Below are 25,375 nucleotides of genomic sequence, written 5' to 3' on the forward strand. Positions count from 1 at the left end.
CTTATATTTCAGTAAAAAAATTCCGATATGCAGTCTCCCAAGATGGCCACCAGAGACAAAAGAGCCCAAATGTAGCCCAAATATCAGCCAGATGTAGCCCAACTATAGCCCAATGACAGAATGTCCCAGAGTGTTCTAAAGAACAACTAGAACGCTAACAGTCTTACTTATGACAAAAGTATGGCACACCTGAAGTCATCTTGATTGGAATAAAGTGGTAACACTTAATACATTTAATTTGAAAAGGAACAAAATGAGGGGTTTCATTTTGCCATAGAAATTTTATATATATATATATATATTCACTGAAAAAACCATAGGTTTCACCCCAGTTATAGTTATATTATTTAACACAGATTGAAATCCACATTTGAAGAGTAAGCAAACATGCCCACTAGGGAAAGGAAAAGAAAAGGATGTAACTGCCAAAAATCAAAAACAGCAATGGAATTACAGCACTCTTCCACAACAAATACTTTAAAAAACAGGATCCAAGCTCCTGGTAAGACAACTAAGTCTTTCTTACGTAACATATATACTTTAAAAAAAAAATGGACAGCATGTAGAAAAAGAGAATGACAGAGTAAATTTGAAAAGGAAGGAGAGAACCTCAAAGAATCCTACAACTGGAGCAGGAGAGAATAATATGTATAGGAATAGAAGGCAGAATCAGTTTAGAGACATTCGTAAACGAATGTTTCGCAATAGGGTGGTTTTAAATTTGTTAAAAAACTTTAGGAAAGGTAAACAGAGAGCTGCTTTTTATAAGAAAAAGAAAAGTGTAGAGAAGATTGTTGATCAGGCTTTTGAAGTTAAGAAAAAAATATTTATTTTAGTAATCAATAGAATTAGGACACTTAACAAGACAATTGATGTTTTCAAATCAAACAGTAGATGGAAAAGAGTAATTAATCGGACAAATTTTTGTAACGTTTTTTCGGGAGAATGGATGCACAGTTCAAGTTGTGAGCCATTTTTTAATGAGGAGAGTTACTTCCAGGATAATGATTTAGTGCATGCAGTTGACACCAGTGGTCGAGCGTATGAAGTGAAAGACGGTTGTCCGATTGAAAAAGAGAAACTTGTGCCTAGAGAACTAGAAGAGGTGTTAACTGATGAAGTTTTAGGGAGACGTACTAAGGGTCCAGTGTACACTTGGAAGTGTAGTAGTATTTGTAGTGTGCGACAGGAATCAATTGATTTGTTTGGTAATTTCTTACGTACATATAGTAAGAAAAGTATAAAGCAGAAAGTGAAGTTGTTGCAAGACTTAGATCCTTGCAGAGTGAGAGGAATCACAGGTTTGCAAGGCCATTCACTGGCTTGTCTTTCTAGGAAAGTCTGTCAGTGTTTTTCATCATTTTAGGATGTTAGCAGTGCATCATACCAAAATGAGGAAATTAGTGAGAATGTTGTATTATGCAAAAAGTCCCGCACTTAAGCTTAAACAATTAAACAGTGCTCTTTTGCATGGAACTGAATTAGATGTGAAGAAGATTTGTGAAGAAATTGAGATTTGTTATTTTCGTGAAAAAGAGGACAGTGTAGAAATTGAGACAGCAATTCAAGGTAATGTGGAAGACAATGTACAGATTTTAAATACAGAAAAGTTTGAGCAAGAAATAACCAGGTTTAAGGTGAAATCAAGTGAAAGGCCGAATTTTACTTGTGTGTGTTGTCGACGGACTCATTATAAGATTCAGACTAGGTTAGTTGATTTATATGCAAAAAGTGAAAAGATGGATAATTATGAGTGGAAAGATTTAGCAACTTATTTGTGGGTGGAGAATTGTTTTGATTTGAGTTCTGATCAGCGTATTTGTAAATATTGTTATGATAAATTAAATCAAAACAGAATGCCTGCTAGAGCTGTTCATAATGATCTGTAGTTGGTAGACATTCCCCGTGAATTGATGGATTTAAATACATATGAGTCTATTTTGATTCAATGTGTCCATCCTTTTCAGGCAATTGTTCGCATGGAGCCTAAGATAGGGAAATTGCCTCCTACAGATTTGCAGAGAGGATTAAAGGGAAGAGTTGTTTATTTGCCCCTAGATTTGAAAAACAATATTGATACAATTGGTATAGAAAAAGTAGAAGAGGAACCTTTAGTTATTCTAGTTAATGGGGTTCCAACAAAGAGTAAAAAAATCTGGCAAGATTTAGTGGATGTTAGGAAAGTCAAAAAGGCAACGTTGTATTTTGTCAAAAACAATGAGTACTACAAAGATGTATGTGTTGCAGCAGAGGAAACAGCTGCAGATGAAGACAGTGATTGTTCAGGCGGCCAAATTGAAAAAGTTGATGTGTCTAGAAGTGAAGAAATATATGAACATTATACTGTTCATCCTTTGCATTCCAAAGAAGTAATGGGGAATGCAATTGAATTGTTTCAAATGAAAGCAGCAAAAGGAAGTCCCATTAGTGTATGGGAAGAAAGTTTGGAAGCTCGTTGTTTTCCACAGCTATTTCCAACAGGTCGAGGTGGACGATATGACGATCGACCACTTCAAATTCCTGCATCTGAATATCGAACTGTAAGATTATATGCTGAAGATGCAAGGTTTCGTCAATGCATTCCCTATTTGTTTAATCTACTGTATGAAAGTGACTTGTCTGGGCTTTCTTATGCAGTAAACCATATTCTGAAAAGTGGAGCACATCTGCAAAATGTTTCGGCGAGGGACTTTATGGAGAAAGTGAATCTGCAAGATAATATTTTAGAATCTAATCAATCTCATGGCATGTCAGCGTGGTACAAACGAGTATTGGTAACGTCGCCATGGGGAATTGAAATGTATGCTAAGGAACTTAGGAACTCCTACATGGTTCCTCACTCTTAGCTGTGCCGAGTGGATGTATGATGGTACAACGCGTACCGTCACAACGCGTGCTGTTACAACGCGTCCCTTAAAACGCAAGTCGTTACCACGACTTGCGTTGGGGGCGCGGATGTCGAATAGTATAATTTACTATTCTAACACCAGTCCCCGTGGACACTAGGGAAGGTGTTGGAATAGTAAATTTACTATTTTTAATCTTCTAGCGCCCTCCAGCGCAAGTCGTGGTAACGACTTGCGTTGTTACGGACGCGTCGTAACAGCACCGCGGGGAAACATCCGCATTGTAACGGATGTTTCCCGTGCCGAGTATGCATGGGAGGACTTACTTCAATTTCTACGAGAGGCCAATGCTAATATACAAAATATAGAATTCAAAACACCTGGAGAACTGTGTTCTTTGGATCCAGTGAATGTATGCAGATATTTCAATCATAGATTTGAAGCTATGATGTCTTTTATTACCAACAAAAAAAATCCTCCCCTTGGAGAGGTTTTGGATTTCTTTTGGAGAAAGGAGTATCAAGCGAGAGGTGCTCCTCACATACATATGTTGTTATGGATTAAAGATGCACCCAAATTTGGAACAGATTCAGATGAGACAGTGATGAGCTTCATTGAAAAGTATTCAACATGTGCTGTTCCGAAAACTACCGAAGAAAACAATTTAAGGCAACAAGTTTTACGCTTTCAATCCCATCGTTGTGGAAAGTACTGTCGTCGAAAATTCAGAAACAAGGACAAGTTCTACACAAAATATCGTTTCGCCTTTCCACGACCAGTGATTTCTAAAGGAAGAGTAAATAATTTGATGTCTTCTCTGCGACATACTGTGACGAGAAAATCACCCAAAAATACATACAATTTAAAAAGAAACAAAGAGTCCAAGTACATCAACGACTACAACCCAGTGATTTTGTCCATGTGGAATGCTAACATGGATATTCAATTCGTTGCTGACAACTCTATTGCTGTGGCTCGATATGTGACATCTTACATCACAAAAAAAGAAAAGACAGAACTTAAGGAAATGTGGGAGGACATTTCACATGAAAAGAGCCTAAGCAAGAAATTGTACAGTTACAGTCTGAAGATGTTGTCGCATCGAGAAATTGGAGCATATGAATGTTCTGTTCGATTGTCGTCAGCAAGTCTCTATGCCAAATCTAGAACCATCATTTGGGTGAGTCTAGGTCTTGCTGCAACACGTAATCGAGTTTTGAAATCTGTACAAGAGATAGAGTATTTGGCGGAGAAAGAACCAGAAAGTACAGATATTTTGAAGACAAACATGTTGGATACATACTATCCAAATAGAAGTCCTCACCTTGAGAACCTTTGTCTCTATGAAGTTCTGCAAAGATATATTTATAAGAGGAACATCAGAGAAGATATCAATAATGGAATATATGGAATCATTGGATGTGAAGGATGTCTAGTGAAACAGAAAAAAGGTCATTTGATTAATCATCGAAAATTGAGTTGTGAAAATCCAGACAAGAGAATTTTACTATTTGGCTCTTTTGCAACTCTTTAAACCATGGCGAGGAGAAGAGGAACTACTTGGAGATTTTCTCTGTTACGAAGATTCTTTTAATGCAACCAAGGATACCATAGAATGTCCTGTTTTTCCAAATTATCTGCAAATGTTGAACGAAGATATTTGATATTTGATATTTGAGGGTTATTTGTAGAGCGCAACGTTCGCTCCGGAGGGAGCATCTTGGCGCTAGAAAACCTAAATGAACCAGTCCAGGGGGTTAGATGGAAGCTTTGGAGTAATCGTCCGGAAGATTAAAAATCCATGTTTTTAGAAGCTTTCTAAAGGGTTTTTCCTGGGTTTGTTGTCTGAGAGTTTTAGGCAGTTTGTTCCAGGCTTTAGATGCAAGGAAGCTGAGGGTCTTCTCACCCTTCGTTTTCAGATTGTATTTAGGGAGAAGGATGAGGTTGTCATCGGTTGAACGAAGGTGACGGCTGGGCGCGTAGTGTGGAAAACGCCTGGTGAGGTATTTGGGGCCTGTCTTGTTATAGGCGCGGAAGGCTATAATCAGGATTTTAAAGAGAATCCTTTTGTGAAGGGGGAGCCAGTGAAGTGAATGGAGCGCTGCAGAGATGGAGGATCTGCGGGGTAAGCCCAGGACGAGACGGGCAGCTGTGTGAAGTACACTCTGCAATTTAAGGAGGGTGCTCTTTTTGACTCCTGCAAGCATGCCGTTGCAGTAATCCAGTCGCGAGATTATGAGTGCGGCTGTCACCGTCTTTCTGGCATTGATGGGGAGAAAGTCGAAGAACTTTCTGAGGGATCTGATCGTTCCGAAGCATTTGCCTGCGATGGTTCTGGCATGCTGGTCAAAGGAGAGTTCAGAGTCGAAGATTACGCCGAGGTTCCTGGCTGACGACACCGTCTGGGGGGGGCAACAGAATTTTCTGGCCACCATAGTGCTGGACAGAAAGAGATATTTGTGCCAATCGGGAGGATCTCTGTTTTGCTTGAGTTGCATTTCAGGTGGTTATTGTCCATCCATCGGAATACTTCGGTCAGGCAGTGTTTAAGGTGGAGTTCAGCTTTGGTAGATAGTTTGTCAAGTGGCACAATGAGTTGTGTATCATCGGCATACGAAGTGACAGGTAAGCCGAATGATTCTATCAGATTGAGGAGGGGAATGAGGTATACATTAAAAAGGAGGGGGCTAAGGATGGAACCTTGAGGGACACCTGAGGGGACACGTTTGTTTTTGGAGTGGAATGGGCCCAGCGTGACGGTTTGGGAACGGTCCGAGAGAAAAGACGTAATCCAGGATAGGGCGGTGTCGGAGATGCCAATGTCCCTGAGTCTACTAATGTGAATGGTGTGGGAGACGGTGTCAAACGCCGCCGTTAGGTCGAGAAGGATTAGGATGCAATTCTTTCTCTGATCTTGTAGAGTTTTTATGGTGTCGGACAGTTCAATGAGAGCGGTTTCTGTCGAGTGTTTGGGGCGGAATCCGGATTGTTGGGGATGGAGAAGGTTGTTATCATCCAGGTAGCGTTTCAGCTCGTTATGGACTAGGTGTTCCGTAATTTTACCCAAGGCCGGGAGTAGCGTAATTGGGCGGAAGTTGGTGAGATCCGTCAAGGGTTTATTTGCTTTCTTTATAAGGGGTTTGACGATCCCTTTTTTCCAACGGTTGGGTACTGATCCTGAGCTAAGCGAGGAGTTGATTAGGCTGTTGATGGTCGGGTTGACCTCATCAATAAGTTGATGAAGTATCATGGGGGGACAAGGGTCAGACGGGGCACCAGATTTGCAGGACAGGATGGCTTTTTTCGACTGCTCAAGAGTGACAGGGGAGAAATGACTTAGTGCAGGGCCTGGGGGGACCAGTGGAGGGGACACTGGGGGGGCAATGGGGGGGGGGGGAAATTGATTTGGAGCGAGGCAATCTTTTCCTCGAAGTAATCAGAAATTTGATCGCAAAATTTCTGGGAAGGGGGAATTTCAGGCTGGAGTACCTTTGGATGCGTGAATGATTTAACAATCGAAAACACAACTTTTTGTTTTTGGCCTGCGTTATTTATGGCATTGACGTAGTGTTTTTTTTTTTGCCAGTTTGATTTCCGAAAGGTAGTTTTTCCTTGTTGCAATATAGGAGGAGCGGTTAGTAGCCTCGTATGTCTTCCGCCATTTTCTTTCTGCCTTTTTACATAGCAAATGCGCTTTTGCAAGGTCTGGTGTGAACCAGGGGGCATTAATTTTAGTTTTGGTTTTGCGCCGGGAAGTGCAGGGGCGTGAAGGCGGGATTCTGGATTTAATTTCTTGAGTGATCCAGTTTTGGAAAAGATCGGCATCAGTGTCGACATTGCCGGAGAGAGTGGGAACTTGAGTTAGCATTGAAGGATTAAGAGCAATGTTATCCTGGACCTTTTTCCAATTGATATGATTATCGGGGTTGAAGGCAGCTTTGTCACGATTGGGTAGGTTTTTGTTCAGGATATGGAATGGGATCAGGGAGTGATCAGACCAAATCTGGGGCAGAGGGGAAAGGGTGATCAAGGAAGGGGAATTAGAGCAGACTCCATCAAGGGTATGACCTAGGGAGTGGGTGGGTAAGGTGATGAGTTGCCTAAAGTTGAACATCTCGAGGGTTTGTAAGAAATTGATGGTATGAGTATCTGTTTTTGATTCTATATGAAGGTTAAAATCACCAAGGAGGGTGAAGAAAGGGAATCTAAGGGAGAGTTGTCCTAAGGAATCGTACAGAGAGTCGAGAAACTCAGATGCATTGCCAGGTGGGCGGTAGATAAGTCCGCCAGAGAACGAAGTGTGTTCGTTCAATTTTATGGAGAAACCTAGTCCTTCAGTCTTTTTCAAAGGCTCTAGACTAAAGGTGTGGCAGTGGAAGGAATCTTTAAGGATAATTGCGACACCTCCGCCTCGGCCCTTGGCTCTATCTTCCCGAAAGAGGGAGTAGCCCAGGGGAAGAGCAACAGCGATATCAGGGTTACTGTCTGCTGTAAGCCATGTCTCAGTTATCATGAGGCAGTCGAGGTCGGACTCCAAGATGAGGTCGTGTATGTCTTGGTTGTGCTCGCACATGGAGCGAGCGTTGATCAGGCCACCTTTGAAGGAGGGTGGAGGGGCCTGAAGTAAATTGGCTGATGGGACAGCAGAGTGGAGCTCAGCGGACCAGCGGCAGAGTTTGCAACTGAGAAGGCCTGAAAGTGCGGTTGGGTCAAGTATGCATGGACAATGCCTAGAGGGCCGTAGTTGAAGAAGATCGCTAGGTTGGTAGGAGATGCGGGAAGTGAGTTGGGCAGAGTTACCTGCGCCTGTCGCGGCCTTGGCGCGGACGGGCGCAGACGGGCTTGCCTTAGGCGCGCCTTCGAGATAGAGCAAGAATCAACAATTGCTGCAGAGATTGCGAGAGATAGCTCTCAAGGCAGTCAGAGTTCTGCTTCATTGAGTCAGGATCCACTAGGAGGACCAATTATCCAAAATGAAGCTGCCACTGCCATGGATGAAGTGGAAAGAGCTATGGAGCAAGCTCAAGGGGATGTAATTAATTTAGAAGATTTGGTGAAACAATTAAACCTTGAGCAGAAACTGATATATGACGAAGTCATAGAACAGGTTGAACATGGATTGAGTCATGAGAAGAAAGAGTGCTCATGTACATCATTTAAGCCTGTCCGACTGTATGTGAGTGGAGAAGCGGGAACTGGAAAAAGTTTTCTGATTAAAGCAATTGCATCTTATCTGCAGAAAAAGACTGAATCACCGCTGTCTTGTTGTTACCGCTCCAACTGGGCTGGCAGCAGATAATATTAAAGGGATTACTTTACATCGTTTACTGATGCTGCCAGTGGAGCATGATAACAAATTGCAATATCACAAGCTATCTGGAGATGCGTGTTCCGAAGTTTTGAGAGTCCTGAAGAAAATGAAACTTCTTATCATTGATGAAGTAAGCATGGTGTCAAATATAATGCTTGCTTTTGTGCATTTGAGAATGCAAGAAATTCTTAGAACAGACTATGATGTTTTATTTGGAGGAAAACATATTATTGTTTTTGGAGATCTTCTGCAGTTGACTCCAGTGAAAGGACAACCTGTGTTCAAAATGCTCACACATGAAGATACTAGGAAGCATTGGAAACGTTAATATATGGTTAAACTTCAAATATGTAGAACTGCTTCAAAATATGCGGCAGGCAAAGGATGAAGATTATAAAAATATTTTACAAGATGTAAGAGTAGGAAAAATAAGTCAGCAAGGGAAAGAAGCTTTACATGGACGGTTAATTTCTAATTTGTACCCAAATGAAAACATTCTTCCAGAGAATATTTTTAAGAAAATTAACGAGAAGAAATCTGCCATATGTTTGATGCCTACTCTGAAAGAATGTTCCATGTTCAACAACAAAATGCTGAAGTTAGAAAATGAAGAGATAGTGAAACTGGAAGCTATAGATAAAATAGAGCATATGGGAGCAACAATTATTTTGTCAGAAAATTTGAAATCAAAATTGGATTCATTGGAGAAGACTATATCTAAAACTGCTGGTTTTGAAAAGACTCTGAATGTGTGTTTAAATTGTCGTATTATTTTGAGAAGGAATTTAAATGTTGAAAGAGGTCTGGTAAATGGAGCAATGGGTCATGTTGTTGGTTTTGTGAATTACAAAAATAGAGATGGAATTGAAATTTTAAAAATTAAATTTGATGGCATTGACGAAATAGAACAAATTTGTCGTTGTTCAGCTAGATTTTTGCTTGTGAAAGACTTATATGTTCGCCGAAAACAGTTTCCTGTTTGTTTGGCATATGCAGTGACAATTCATAAATCTCAAGGTTTAAGTGTAGATAGTGCTTTGGTGAACATTGGAAGTTCTGTGTTTAAAGACGGTATGGCATATGTGGCATTATCACGAGTGAGAACTTTATCAGGATTGTACTTGATTGAGTGTGATGAAACAAAGATTTGTGCTGATCTAGATTGTGTTAAAGAATACAATAGGTTAAGAAGAGAGTATGCTCCACATTTGCCTCAATATCCTCTGATTGAAAAACGTGTGGTAGGCCGAAAAAGAAGAAATGAGAGTAATTGCAGTAAGGTAGTAGCAAAAAGACAAAAAATAGATGAAACTGTAATTGTAAGCAGAAAGAAAAATGATTCTGTTGAAGATGTTGTTGGATTTCAGTTTGAAAACAGTTCTGGTGTCAACTGCTATGCTAATGTAGTAGTTAATGTTGGTTTTTTTCTTCAAAATTTACAAAAACAGATTGTCGAAAATCGAGAACAAACATTGTGCTGTTTATTGAATTCTGTGTTAGAGAAATGTAGTATTGATAGAGGAAAAATAGAAAGTGTTTCAGAAATTAGGAATCTTGTAGACATATGTTCAGGTCAAAATCAATTTTCACAGATAATTCAGCAGGATTGTCAGGAATTTTTAATGTATATGTTTGATGTGTTGGAAGATGAAGGAGTAGATATAAAAAATCTTTTTAATCTTTCTTATCAATGGCAACATGACTGTGATAACTGTGCTTCATCAAGTACTACTAGAATAGACACTGAAAGATTTATAAATTTGACTTTACCAGACTGCAAATCAGTGCCTTTTAATAATCTAGTTAAAGCAGCTGATCACAATATGGTGTGTACCCAATGTAAGTCTACAATGCTGTCCATATTATTTCTACAAAATTATGGTCACTATGTAATTTTAATGTTCTAACGATGTAGACCTGATGGAACTAAATTGACAACTTCTATTAAAAATGTTGTGGCTTCACAGTTATCGATATCAGGAAGAACCTTTGCAACTGTAGCTATTATTTTTCATGATGGTCCTTCTACAACATCAGGACATTACACATGCTATTTAAAAACTTCTAAAGGTTGGACCCAATGTAACGACACTCATTTGACTTTCAAACAACGTTTGCCTTTTGGCTTTATAAATTCATACCTAGTGTTTTTACAGCCAAAATTTAGGTAAAAGTAATTGGCATATGAAGACGGGAGTAGTTCATAAAGGTTATTTTGCTGTTTAAAAATATATTCTGAGTAAAAGTGTTCCAGGCAATATAAAAAATTGACTTGTCATATAGGTACTGTAATTGGATCTCATAATAAGTGAAGTTAGTATTATACAAAATGATGAACATGAGTGAGTCAGAGATGGTTATACAAATAATTAAATATTGTGAAAATGTTGTAGAGCCTTTCTTTCAGAACGTCGGGAAAAAGATAATTTCAGAGTGCCTTAAATTTAATTTGAACATATACTCATACATCTGACACTATTTGGCCAAATGGAAAGGTGCAGGAATGAGTAAAGAGTCATGACTGAAAAAAGGAGTATATGAAAATATTGAAAATATTTCAGATGTTCTTGGAGCTTTTCTTCTAGAAAGTCGATGAAATGGATTTTTAAGTGAACAGCAAAGTACTTTCCAACGAGAAAAGGACCACCATGATACAGTATTTGGCCTCAAGGAAAAGTAAGTCAATCTAACTTTAGCGTACATTTGTCATTTGTCAGTATCTAAGTTTTTTTTAAAAACACAATCTTTTAGATTGTGTTTTTTTTTCCCGCTGACATATGATGAGTAATTTGAACTCACTCTTTTAAGTGAAATTCAATATATTCTGAGAACAGCAAAAATAAACTTTGTAACATGTTGTACAAGTTATTTTATACTTTGGATTGTGTAAATTAAATTGTATTCCCATTCTCTGACATTTACTTTCCTTTTTCCATCCTCTTTCAGCTCTTTTTACTCACTTATAATGTCTTTATCTCACTCTCTGTAACCCCCGTTCCCTTACTCCACTTCTTTGACAACCCCTCATTTTCATTTCAACTGTGTGTATCCCGTCTCTCCCTTGCATAACTTTTCAGCTTTCAGTCTTTCTGCTTTACTTCTCTTTTCCGTATTTTACTCTTTTGCTATTTTAGTAATTCCTGTTTACTCTCTCAGCAGTATTATTGCACTCTATCACTATAAATCACCCACTCTCCTTAGCTTATCTTTGTTTGCTTCTTACTTTTGACCTCTTCTCTCTGTTTTTCGTACTTCTATGTCCTCACTGCCTCACTCTACTTGTGTTATGTTCACTTGTGTTTATCTACCTTCTATCACTTCTTTTACAACAACTTCACTGCTCCTTTCGCATCGTTCTTCATCCCATTTCTTTTACTCTGGTTCCATTACTATCCCTCATTTCTTTTCTTTCAATGTCCTTCTCTTTACTTTCATCACCAAATAATTTTTTCTCAGTACCACTGTTTTAGTCGTCTTCTCCTTTCTTTCCTTCTTTTTGCTCACTTACTCATTTCCTTTTCTCACTCATTGTACTCCACCTCACTCACTTTTTCTCTTAGTGTGTCTACCTTATAACTTTCTCAGTCCATTTTCCTCAATCGTTGTATATTATCCTGTCTCCCTTCATCCTTTCACTCTATGACTGTTCTCATTTACTCTCAGTTATCTTGTATTCCTCATTCTTCTAAATGCATCTTTAATTAGACTGTTTTCTGTCTCAGTCATTATTTTTTTACTTACTACTGTTTCCTGATTTAGTTTTGGTAACTCACATTGTTTTAGTATCTTTCTTACCTTCATTTCATTTCTCTGTTCCTCTCTCTCTTTTTCTCAGTGAATCTATATGCCTTACTCTTTGTAATTTGCTCTCCTTCTATTTCTTTTTCCCTCTTTTTGTCCTTCTACCTTAGTTTATTTCCCTTTCTGTGTTCTTCACTCTAAATTTATTTCTAAATAGAGCGTTATGATTTTTAACCTCTTCATTTGGATCTTTTAATTTAAAATACATATTTTACTAATCATAGCTTATTTTTCCTTCTCTCTTTCACAGATACAAAGTGTAGTTAAAAAAATTATTTATTATATGGTAAGTATGACTAAAAAAATGTAGTTTGTGATCACCCTTTGCTTTAAGCTCACTAACATTTTCTTAATCTACCACACTCCTGTGTCTTTACTCTGTTTCACTCACTTATTCTTATTCTACATGTTTACTCCCCTTTTCCGATTTCCCATCTCATATTCAACTTCTTTCAATCCCTTTTCTTTACTTTACTTACCCTCTAATCCCTTCCTTTGCTTCTTCACTCATTCTCTTTTTCTTATTTATTTACCTTACTCCTACACATACACCTCATCCCCATTCCAACACATACACACACCTGTAACATACACCCCACACACACCACACATACACCTCATACACACAAAAAATCCCCCCACACACACTCCTGAAACACACACACACATTCCATACACACACATACATCGAACACATATACACCCCACACTCATTCACTCCTCACACATATTTCACACACCCTCACCTCCACCCACACCGAAACACTCCACACAGCCACACCCACAGACACACCTTACACACCCACACTGCGACCTACACCCACTGACTCCCTATAAGTCACACACACTGCATTACTTATCTTTTTTTGCTATTTTACTCAAGCCCATTCAGGTACTGTTTCCTTTACTCTCTTTGTCCTTTCTCTTTGTCACTCCACATGTGTTTTCGTAATTCAATTTTTCTCCCTCTTTCACCCCTCTTTACTTATACTACCTGGTCTTTTCTCACTTTTCCTCATTGTTCTTTATTTATCGTGATTCAGCCACTACCCTTCATTCTCCATTTTTTACTGTCCTTTCTTTTTCTTTTAACAGCGAATCACAGTCTCACACTATCTCTACTTTAGTGTTCTTCCTCTCTCTTCCTTTCTTTCGCTCCTTTAGCCATTTTACTTTTTTCACTTTCATCCAATTACACCTTCTCTAATTTTTTACTATGTAATAAACAATCCCTCTGTGGTCATCTTGTAGCTCTTTTTCTCTTAACATAACTCTGTTTGTGTCCTTTCCTCATGCTAACTGTTTCATTAATTTTATTTTTGGTGGGGGGCGCCCCGGTACGCGTACCCTAAGGAGAAAAAATTGACAGAGATCCTTTAAAAATATTGGTTTAATTTTATAAATGTAAGGTAGTTCTGATAAAAACTTTTTTTTAATTCTTTTTATTGTTTTATATATATATATATTTTTTCTGAACATTTTTTGTTTTTTTTGGTTTTTATGAACTATTTTATATTTTTTTAGGGATATTTTGAGCGGTCATGTCATTGAGACGATTTTGTTCTGGATTGGTGCAAGCATCGTGATGTCTTACTAGCCTCTAGACTCTGGACGCTTCAGGAGTTTCGGTTAGCATGGGGGGTGGCAGCCATTTTCTAGGGGTTCCTCTACACGTTAGAGGTATTTATTTATTTATGCGTTTTCATTAGCGCGGACTTTACCCGATGGTGTCAGAGCGCTTCACAATAGGACAGAACTGAAACATGAGAACATTACAACATTACTGGTGAACAAATTACAAAAGCAAAAGTTACATTACATGAGGCAAAAGTGACAATCGTGAGCAAACGGTGCATTACAGGACGATAAAGTGACAAGTGTGCAGGTTACAAAAGCGAACAAAGTACACGTAGAGGTATAATACTGCAATAAATGGAGGACACTCAAACACAAGAACAAACGTTACGTAGGCAATGGTGGCACTTGTGCAAGTATCGAACGCAAACAAAATGTAAGAGGCAGCAAACAGTGTGTTACAAGTTGTCGGTTGTGCTGGCACACGTAGGTCTAATGTCGCAACAATCTAGGGATGGGTGAGACCGCATCTCGTGGGTTACCGCATCTCGTGGGTAGCAACAACTAATATGTCCCACTGAGCCATTTTCAAGAGATTACTTTTATAACATAACCGATCGGGCTATATTACATGTCACTTCTTGCAACCATAGAACCGATTTAGTAGTAGTAGTGGGGGCAATCATGCATTCCCTTTGACAAAAACAACTGTTGTATCTGGGCATATCAGGCATCCCCATGTGCAACATGTGCAATAAGGGAATGTGTTCTGTGTGTGTGGCTGTGTGTGTGTGTGTGTGTGTGTGTGCGTGTGTGTGTGTGTGTGAGTGTGGCTCTGTGTGGATAGCTTTTTTTGTAGGTGGCTCTATGTGTGGGTGGCTCTGTCTGTGTGAGGGTGGCTCTGTGTAGGGGTGTAGCTATTGGCATTGTAAATGACAATGCCATTTATTTAACGATTAAGCTATTGGCAATGTAAATGACAATGCCATTTATTTATGATTTAAAAAAAAAAATGTCATGAGCAATGCCAATAGCTCTACCTTTAATGATGCCGACACCTTTGCATTGTAAATGCTTGTTTTATGTTATCATTGTGCCTTTTTGCTCATACCTCCTTTTGATAACTAAACACTTTTTGTTCTAGTTTTGTCCTGTCAACCTCTGAGAGACTTCCCCTGTTCATCCACACACGAGTCATCTTATTACATGCCATTCTATCCTTATGTAGATTAAATGCTGTTTTGCCCATGGCAGATTGTGGTGTGTTTCTGTAACTACACAACCTGTTATTGACTGTTCTTTTACAATCAAATCATTCTCCACTGTCAATGGCACACACTTCTTCAAGATCCGATTGAAGCACTCTATGTGAGCATTTTTTTAGGGATAATGGACAGCAGTTTTGTAATGCTTTATCCCTTCCTTTTCTAAGAATTGCTGGAATTCCTCCACAAAGAACTGCAGTCTGTTACCAGACACAACCCACTCTGGACTCGCTTCTCTTTTGAAAATTGATGATTGGTTTATGATCCATGCATAATTAACATGTAGTTCCCTATACATAAGATATTGCACCACCTACCAACACACCTATGCCTCCTTCTCGATCACAGAATACACACTTTTAGCTCCCTTAAGTGCCCACAATGCAAATGCAACTACTCTCTCTTCGTTAATTTTGTCCCTGCATTAATACAGCTCCAAGACCATGCACACTAGAATCTACCACAATTTATTATTTTTTGGTCCTGGTTGCCACATGATTTCAGGACAACAGCTTTGATAATGTACTGTTTGATGGGTTTAAAATGCTTACTGACATTCATTTGACCATTCATACTGCACTCCCTTTTTCAACAGTAATGTCAACTCTTGCACCTTGTCTGCAAAGTTTTTCACAAATGTAGAATAGTATTCATCGCCTGGTGGAGGTGCATTTTCAATGGCCTCCACTTATTTTTTTGGTTTTATTCCTACCCTTGACAATGTGTGTCCTAAATACTCCACCTCAAATACTCCAGATTAGCATTTTTCATTGCTAACTTTCAATGTCGCACATCCCAATTTTTGCAAAATCATTTTTCAGAATGCAATCATGTTTCATGTTAGAACCCCAAAACAGTAGAACCCACAGATATTGGGTTCAGAGACCTAGCTCGTATAATGGCCCCTGATCTAACTTAATCAGTACTGACCAGAAAAGAAAGAAAAATTTCTTTCTAGTGTCCCCTCACTCACCGGGGTTGCCCCACGGTGACATGCTTCATCATTGGGGCCATCCCAGTTCTATATGAAAAGGGGCGTGCTACGACTCACGGACTACGCAGGAGCACTTAGTAGTGAAGGACTATGTGTGGTGCAAGTGAGAATGGTGGAGTGGGTGTGTGTGATTAAAAATACCGTGCTAGTGGGCCTCAACAATTTTATTTACTGCTCCTAGGTAGGTATATTAAAAGGGGTAACACTGTTTTTAACCTGCAATGATGGCTAAATCAGTGTTTGGTCAACATGTTTCAAGCTCCCCAGTCTTTTCTTCAGGACCATACAGGGACGCGCCCTGTGTTTGCCACTCCTATCAATTCTTAAATTTAAGAGTGAAAAAATTGCATATGTTAATAATATTTAACGCTGTCTAGAATAAAACATGCGTATCATACATACGTTTTGTACTATTTCCTGGTTTCTGTAAGAATAATAACACAAGGTTAGTTGTAAAAAAAAAAAAACATCTCGTAAATACGCTGAAGGGTTCCACATTTTACCTTCATGCTGCATGCTACATTATAAGGTGATTGTTTTGCCCCGTATTGGTGCATGCAGACTTTCAGGTCCAGTGCCTAATACATAAAAAAGTGGCGATTGTGGTTTGTGAATTCACACATATAAACTACACACGACTTAATATGACAGTAGACAAAAGACACACATATAAAAGAACATAGGTCATATTCCGATTAAATGGTTGCATATTAACATTTTGTAAGGCTTATTCACACTTCATGATCACTGGAGGGGGGCAGGGTCACCTAATGGAATCATTGCTGCCAGATGGAAAAAGCGATGTTAGGCTTCTACCGTTAATCTTACCGCTCGTGTAGACATCAGTCGGCAGGTCTGAGTTTTCGGTTTCTCAGGTGGGAAAAAGGATACTTACTTCCCTCGCGGTGAGACCGCACGGAGTTACCTATGTGGTTCCCCTCCGGACCGCATGTTACTGCGCGGTGTATCCGGAGTGATTATAAACCCTTGACATTTCCGGGTTTGCACAAGGCCAGCACTAGACTGCGCATGAAGCGCGGCCATCTTGCTGGTACGCTATTCATGTAGCTGGTACACTTTAGTTGTAAACAATGGGAAGATAGAATCGTTAAGTAACGCGATTCATGTCATAATTCAATTTTACCATTAGAGGCAATTTTGCTTTATAATTTGGCCTCAGTTTTAAAAAAACGATATTAACAGACGACATTTCGAAATTGTGTGTATATCCAAAATTACTTCTGCTTGTAGTCTTCGTTTGATTTGTATAGACATAATGTGGAAACATTTTGTTTCCCTCATATTTTTATGATTAATGAAAATGTTCCAATACTTGCCATAGGTTACAGATATTTGCTACTAGGAGTCTAAAAAAAACCAGCGGCCATCTTGGAGAGGTTATTTATGAGTACCTTGTTAGAAAAACTGGGTCTGATCTCTGAAGTGCCCTTTTCTTAGTACTTGGATTGATTGGGCTCCCCTGTTTAGTTGCTGAATGCACCCCAAGGAATATCATCATTGAGTCCTTGAGTATCAGTTTGCAATTTAAAAACCCATCTTTGTTCTCGTTCGTGCAAAACCCTTTCAATATTCTCTTTGTTTTTGATGCACTCCAAAACTACCCAACTGAGGTCGTTAGGAGTATGGTTTTTCTCTATGAAGTGATTCGTCATTCTGGTAGTGGCACGCTTACAGCGGATGTTGCTTCTGTGTTCCACGATGCGGGTACTCACCTTTCTCGTGGTCATGCCCACATAATGTAGGTTGCATCTGCAGGTTATTAGGTAAACCACCCCACTTGTATTACAATTTGAAAAATTACGTAATTCCCATTTCGTGTTGTCATTGAAGGTTATTGATTTAGTCACAGTAGTCAAATGGCACACACTGCAATTATTTATTTATTTAAACACTTGTTAAGCGCAGCGAAGGCCCGTGGGCATCTTGGCGCTAAGTACTTGCTGAGATCTGCCTTAAAGAGGGATGTGATTATTGATCAAATAGCCACGTTTTAAGATGCTTTCGGAAAGACCACAGAGAGGGGCTGCTCTTTATAGATAGTGGCAAGGTATTCCAGAGCTTGGGTGCTGAAACGAGAAATCTTCTATCGCCCCATGAAACCAGTTTGGTACGGGGTATTTCCAGCTGGAGAAGATCAGAAGACCTCAGGGATCTGGTGGGCCGATAGGGAACAAGTTGTTGCCTAAGAAAGGCTGGTCCCTGGTTATGCAACGCCTTATAAACAATACTTGCAATTATTGCAGGGATAGTGTCCAGTGGGTAGGGATTGACGTCTCAAGTTTGAAACAGTGGGTGGAGGACGGGTATGCACCAAAAAGTCTTTAAGATTTTTTCCCCGGCGATGACTAAACATGGGCATTGGTATATTTAGTCCCCCACTGTTAATCATAGGCCAATGTTTTTTCACTATTTTGGTTACATTGTTTGAGACCTGGTTGAAGGTTGTGATGCAGATGGGTCTTTGATTTTCTGTTGGGATCTTGATCTTTGGTTCTAGTAAAGCGTCCCTGTCGTTGTTACTTGCTCTCTTTTTTGCATCCTTCACCAATTTTTTGGGGTACTTTCTGATTTGTAGTTTTTTACTTAGATCTTCTGCCTGTATGAAGTAGTCCTGCTTGTTGCTACAGTTCCTTCGCAATCGCAAAAATTGTCCGAAGGGAAGGTTCTGTTTTAGATGTCGGGGTGAAAGCTATCATAGGCCAATAGGCAGTTCCGTGCAGTTTCTTTAAAGTGTGTTGTTGTGGTCAGTAGGCCTGAGTCTGCCCAGATGTTCAGATCTAAGAACACCAAATGTGATCTACTCATGGTGTTAGTGAAGTTGAGGAAATCATCTTGTGCATTGAGCCAGGTGAAGAAAACATTTGCTTGTTCTTCAGTCCCTTGCCAAATCAATAGAACATCGTCTATATAGCGTTTCCATACTTTTATATGGTGCCTATAGGGGTTATCGTTGTTCAGTATTTTGTTCTTCTCCAAATGGTGAACGTACAGACCAGCTATGCTCGGCGCAAAAGTGCTGCCCAGGCTGGTCCCATGGCGTTGTTTATACAATGTCTCTTCAAAACTAAAGAAGTTCTCTGTAAGGGCTAGATGACAGCACTTCAATACCACATGACGTGGGGTGTGGTATTCCCAATCACCATCGAAAAGAACTTCCTCCAGTATTTCGAGGGTTTGTTGGTGTGGAAGGCTTGTATAAAGACTCTCCACATCCAGGCTGATGAAAATACTGGATGTGGGGTCAAAAGTGGGGTCAAAAGTCTGTTCTTTTAGAAGGCATAGAACGTCCTTAGTATCTTTGAGATAAGTGTCAGTCCCTTGAAAGAGCTTCCAAGATTGATCCAATTCCCGAGACTATGGGTCTCCCAGGAGGATTGTCCAGTCGCTTGTGGATCTTGGGAATGGTATAAAAATATGGGACTGTCGGTTTCTTGTTCACCAGGAAGTCTGCCTCCTTCTTGCTTATCCAGTCGTTCACGAGAGATTCCTCAATTAGGTATGCTATTGATACCCTCAGGCGTTCTGTTGGGTCCTCCTTTATGATGGTGTAGTTTCTGGTGTCAGCTAAGAGATGTAGGCACTCCTGCCTGTAGTCTGCAGAATCCTGTAGAACAATAGCCCCCCCTTGTCGGCTGGTTTGATTGTGATGTTATCATTTCTAGATAGTTCTTGTATTGCCGCCAATTCACATTTGCTGGTGTTCTGGTAGATTTCATGTTAGAACCCCACACTAAAATATCCTCTCGGAAAAATAATGTGATGGTATATGCACTTGAAAGATCAAGGGATGAAAAATACTTGGCATCTCTTATGCTCATGATCATTTCATTAATGTGTGAAAGGGGATAGTTGTCAACCCAGATGTATTCATTAAGGTCAATCAAATCCACACACATTTGTATATTTTTGTTGGGTTTACAAGCCAAAACAATCAGACTAAGCCACTCCTGATGATTTTATAGGCTCAATCACACCATCATTGCACAGTCGATTAAGTTCCTCCTTCAATTGATCACGTAAAGCCAAAGGAACATTCTCACTTTATGTACTTGAGGGTAACATCTTATTTTAAGTATAATGTGGAGTTGAAACTCTTCCAAGCACCCTAACATTTCAGAAAGTAAGTATGTGTTACTCCACTTTGCTCTATCAGCTTCTTCTAGGAGCAGGACTTGATCAGAATGATTAGGATTCAATATTATGCCCAAGACCTTTTGTTCCTTCCAGCCCCAATAATGCTTTTACTTTCTCCACCTCATGCACCTTTCCTACTACTAACCTGTTTTTATATTCTATCATCCCTCAAATATATCCTACCAGAGGTCCATTCACTCCGTAATAACCCTAGGGCTCTATGTCAGGGGGAAACAATTAGCAACTTCCCAATCTTCCCCACATTATTTTGGCTAATATGGGGTACAGCGAACACAAATCAGCCCATAAAGAAATTTCTTCTTGTTGATTTTTATGGTACACGTCAAAGGATGATACTCTTCTTTCGCTTTACCCTTAATATTCCAATCACAACCAAAACCTCCATTTTATCCTCACCAGTGAAAACCACATCCACTTAATACTATTCAGGAACATTTTTCACCACATTGATATCTTGTCTGCTTCTGTTTCGCCCATCAAACTTACATACTCTGAAAAAACAACCTAGTTTCTTACATTTGAAGCACCTTACTTTAGTGGTAAGACATGTATCCGACTCTGCTGTATGTTTTGTACTTCCACTTTTATAGCACACACATTTCTGCTTCACCAGTTGTGTTTTGGAAACTACTTTGGATCTCTTTTGAATGTTATGCACAGCATGTGCATCATTAGCATTATTTTTGTCTCTTTGATGGCCTTCATTGAGTTCTTTTGCATTTCTATTATTTTCCATCCTCCATGCTGTATTTATGATTCTGTCTAGGGAAGTATCTTTAAATTCCAACAATTTCTCCTGAATGTTTACATTGCTTGTTCTATTAATTAATTGGTCCCTTATGATTTCCACATGCACATCCTTAAATTTGCATGTCTCTGTCTTTTACTATGCTCAGTTTCCTGCTAAAATGTTCTTCCAGGGCCATTATGGCATCTACTCCCCTTTGTGTCACTGTCTGAGAGGAATACACAAAACCCAACAGCAGAGCCATTCGCAATCATGCGACCCAGGACACTATCAGAAACCACAATTGTTTAGCACACAAAAATGCCAACTTTCTAAAAGAGAACTATACAAATGGGCAGCCTAATATCCCTTTGTTGGCTTGGGTATCTATGATCAGGAAAGTTGTCAACAAGGGTGTAATTTAGAGTACAATTATAGTACTTAAATTACTTGAGGATGTCCTAGGGTAACATCTTAACTCAATTGGTTACAGTCTTATCTCTTAGACTGTAACTAATTGAGTTAAGATGTCACACATGGACCCCCCCAAATAATGTAATATATATTTATTATTAATAATAATAAACAAATTTGTAAAGTTCATGGTTACACTAGCTACTGTTTCCCCGCGCTGAGGCAAAAGAGAGGACCCTGAGTGGAACGGAAAAGAGATAACAGAAGAAGAGTTAGACGGGAAGGCTCAAAGACGGAAAAAGCCAGGTCTTGAGTTTTTTCCCGAAAGATGGTCTCCGAGGACTCCAGCCGGAGACCAAGGGGAAGTTGTTTCTAATGTTTGGTTGCCAGAAAGCGGAAGGAACGGCCACCCATTCTTACTCTTCTGATGGCTGGAACACTGACCTGCCTCATCCCACTTGACCTCAGCTTGCGAGTCGGAATACATGGGGTGAGTAGGTCATGCAGATAGGTGGGCCTTTTCCTCTGTAGGATGAGGTGGCTGACACACAGGGCTTTAAAGAGAATTGTTCCCTCACCGGAAGCCAGTGAAGGGAGGCTAGGGCCTGGATAGACGGAGCTCTCCTGGGTAGCATTAAAACGAGACGAGCTGCTGCATTCTGAATGCATTGGAGTCTTCGCATACATTTGCCCCCAGATAGAGAGCGTTCCCGTAGTCCAAGCGTGACGTCACCAAAGCATGAACCATACTTTTCCTAGCTGTAACAGGAAGTACATCAAGGGTCTTCCAAAGTCCTCGCATTACCCCAAAACATTTCCCTGCCACCAGCTTGGTGTGGCCCTCGAAGGATAGTTTAGTATCCAGCCACATCCCTAGGTTCTTAACCCACATCCCTAGGTTCTTACCCTGTTCGCAGGGGTGTGGGGTCGGTCCCAGTGTCTGAGGCCACCAAGATGAGAACCAAATCGATGGGACTCTGCCTATCACTAACACTTCTGTTTTGTTGTGGTTAAGTTTCAAACAATTATTTGCAATCCACAACGCCAGTTCTTGTAGGCGTCGAGAAATTGATGGCTGCCACATCGCGAGCTTGTGTTAGGGACACCACCAGTTGTGTGTCATCAGCGTATGACACAACACTGATGCCAAAGAGGTGATGTAGAGATTAAAGAGGGTGGGGCTGAGTATAGAGCCCTGCGGGACCCTTTGGGCCAGCTTAATACTCCTGGGATACCTGAAAACTGTGTAAGAAGGACCTCAGCCATTTCAGGGCTCGTCACGCCAAACCTCCTTTCCTGAGGCGCTGTAGCAGGGTGAGGTGGGCTACAGTGTCGAAAGCAACACTGAGGTCCAAAAGGACTAAAGCTACAGTCTGTCCCTCATCTACGTGTTTGCGGATGTTTTCTGTAGATAGGAGCAGTGCTGATTCAGTAGAATAGGTAGCACGAAATCCTGATTGTGTAGGATGTTTATTAATATGAGTTGTCAGTTGAGTATTGACCACTTTTTCTGCTATTTTAGCAAAATACAGCAGAAGAGAGATTGGACGCAAATTCTCCAACTGATTCATACTAACATTCAGCTTCTTTTTTAAGGGGAGGACGATTGCTTCCTTCCACCTTTTTGGAACTGTCCCTGAGGCAAAAGAAAGTTCAAGGAGGTGTCTGATGTACGGCTCTAATACCTCTAGGTTCCCTCTTAACACCTTAGGAGTGGTGGGGTCTCTAGGTGAGCCCGACTTTATGCTTAAGGCTATATCTGTGAGATTTTTCTCATGGTGGGGCAACAAATCCACAAACATATTCCGCCTCTGCTAAGTCAGATGTTTCATCACTACTCGGGCACCCATTCCATGCTACCTCTGGGAAGGTGGAGTAGATCTTTCCTACCTTCTCCGCAAACGATTCTGCCACCTGATTGCAGGACTCCACGGAGATGATGTTAGGAGCAGTGGTCCTTGCTAGTGATGAGATCTCTTTGAAAATAGTGAGGAGTTCCTTCGGCTGTCTCTATCCTGTCACTATATTAAGTGGCCCTAGCTTTCCTAATTAGGGAGTGATAGTGTTTGAGGCTGAGTTTCTATTCAGTTCTCCTATGAGCTGCGAAGTCCCTTCTCCAAGCTCTTTCAAGACGCTTGCAGGTGGATTTCGCTGTCCCGAGCTCACTGTTAAACCATGATGCATATCTCGCAGGCGCCCACAAGGAATATGGAGCATTACTATCTAATGCCTTTGTGATACGTGTGTCAAGAGCACGACAAGCAGAGTCCATATCATCACCACCAGGTGGCCCACCCTGTTGGGGGCCAGATTGAAGTTTGCTGGCAAAAACCTAGCCCACTTTCTGTGCGCTTCCCCAGCGGTATATATGTCTGTGGCAACAAGGCGCTAAAGGGGACCACATAGTGATCAGTCCAGGGGACTGTGGTCGGGGGTTCAGTTTCTAAGGCCCCCTAATTAGCAAAAATCGGGTCCAACAGATGGCCTAATTGGTGAGTAGGGAGTCCCAATTGTAGAGCCATCTGGAGGGCACCCAGTTCCTGACAGATCTCCTGCTCTCTGATGTTTGTCATGTCCTCAAAATGAAGATTCAGGACCCCCAACAACAAAATGTTCTCATAACGCAGGGCGGGTTGCATTATCTGCTCAATAAGGCTGGATGCAAACCGGGTGGAGGGCCTAGGGGGCCTATAAATTAGAAACCCTTTTATAATGTAATTGCCCGATACCACTATAGGAAAAAAAGCCTGCTTCACTATCCTCAATGTTGGAGGACTCTAAAGTGCACTGAATAGTTAGCTTATGAATAATGGCAATCCCTCCTCCCCTGTTAGCTATCCGATCCACTCTGCTAATTCCATAATTATGCAGAAGGGCTTTGAGGATTTCTGGTGCAGAATCCTCATTTTGCGACGTCTCAGTAAGAAATAACACATCTGGCTGTGTGTTTAATAGATAATCATGAATTTCCTGTTCATGTTTCATTGGGGATCTACAGTTAATCAAGGCAAAACTTAACTTTTGGCCGGTCCCTCTCAGTTCCAAGTTCCTCTCTGTAGTAAAGGGGCAATGACTGCATTTATAACGCTGATTCCCTAACGTTATGCTATGCTTACACACCGCCATGATGGAGGGGTATAGTGTGTGTAGCTGTTTGGCGTTATAGATACGGGCTGAACCAGTCCCGGCGTCTGCTACTGCTCTAAACTCTACTCTAAACGACTTCCTTGTTGGCAACTTTCTGTAAGTGTCATTTTCAGAATTCTGACTTAAAATCCAACTTTACCGTTAAAGATGATTTTAAAGGATAATTAATTTGAGTCTAAACATTACATCTCTACTCGCTCTCCATTCAAAGATAGCACTTATTAAATATAATAAGGTAACTCTGTGTTAATTACTGGGAGAGATAGGCCTTACAGTAGTGAAACACTTTAGGAGTTTTTCAGGACATGTAAACCTTAAACCCACATCTCCTACATTTTAAGTACGACGCACCCTACCCAAGACTTAAAGTTTAGGGCCTACCTTACAGGTGACATATGTATTAAAAAGGAAGGTTTAAACCTTGCGAGAAGATTTATTTTGCCAGGTTGAAATGTCAGTTAAAAACTGCACTACAGACTGCAGTTGAAATCCTGAAAACCACCAGGACCCAGGCCATCTCTTCTCACTTGTCATGTGTATGATTAGCAAAATAACTTTGAATTCACAGATGATGTATGCACTTTGATATCTAAAAAAACGTAATAACAGGTAGTTTAATTGCTCCCCATGTCTTTTTCTTTTTTAGGAATAAGAATTGTTGTGCAACCGGAATCCATGGCAGTCTTACCTGGTCAGCTGGTTAAGCTATGCTGCCAAGCAGTTGGACACCCATATGTACAATATCAGTGGTTCAAAGTGAAAAATGAGGTATTCCTTTAGAAATAAGTTTAAATCAGTATGTACAAAAGTGCATGAAAGAGAGACTTGCGGTTAAATACATAGTTTAATGAAAATAACTAGATCTGTTTATTTATTGGGCATTTCATTTATAATTTTTTCAGACTTTCAGGAGATATTGGATCTCCACGGAGGGGCACGGGGGGGACATCCAACATGTACCTGAGTGGAGCCATATTTCACAATAACCATTGACTGTGTGAATGATTTTCATTTTGATTGTTTCTGTGTGAATTTATCTCAGACGGGTCTCCTGATTATCTATGACTATCTAGCTCATGGATCAGTGTCAGAAACCGCATTTGAACTTCTGATGCATAT

General features: G+C 40.2%; 1 protein-coding gene across 2 annotated transcripts in view; it reads left to right on the forward strand.

The window, feature by feature from the left end:
• MALT1 (MALT1 paracaspase) overlaps window positions 1-25,375 on the forward strand; it is a 716,169-nt gene that overhangs the window by 130,759 nt on the left and 560,035 nt on the right. For both annotated transcript variants that reach the window (XM_078674893.1, XM_078674892.1), the window contains exon 3: window positions 24,903-25,024. In XM_078674893.1, the coding sequence (XP_078531019.1) occupies window positions 24,903-25,024 (122 nt within the window). The remainder of the gene's footprint in view (window positions 1-24,902; window positions 25,025-25,375) is intronic.

This window comes from Lissotriton helveticus, chromosome 2_1 (assembly GCF_964261635.1).
Source record: "Lissotriton helveticus chromosome 2_1, aLisHel1.1, whole genome shotgun sequence".
Lineage (NCBI taxonomy): Eukaryota > Metazoa > Chordata > Amphibia > Caudata > Salamandridae > Lissotriton > Lissotriton helveticus.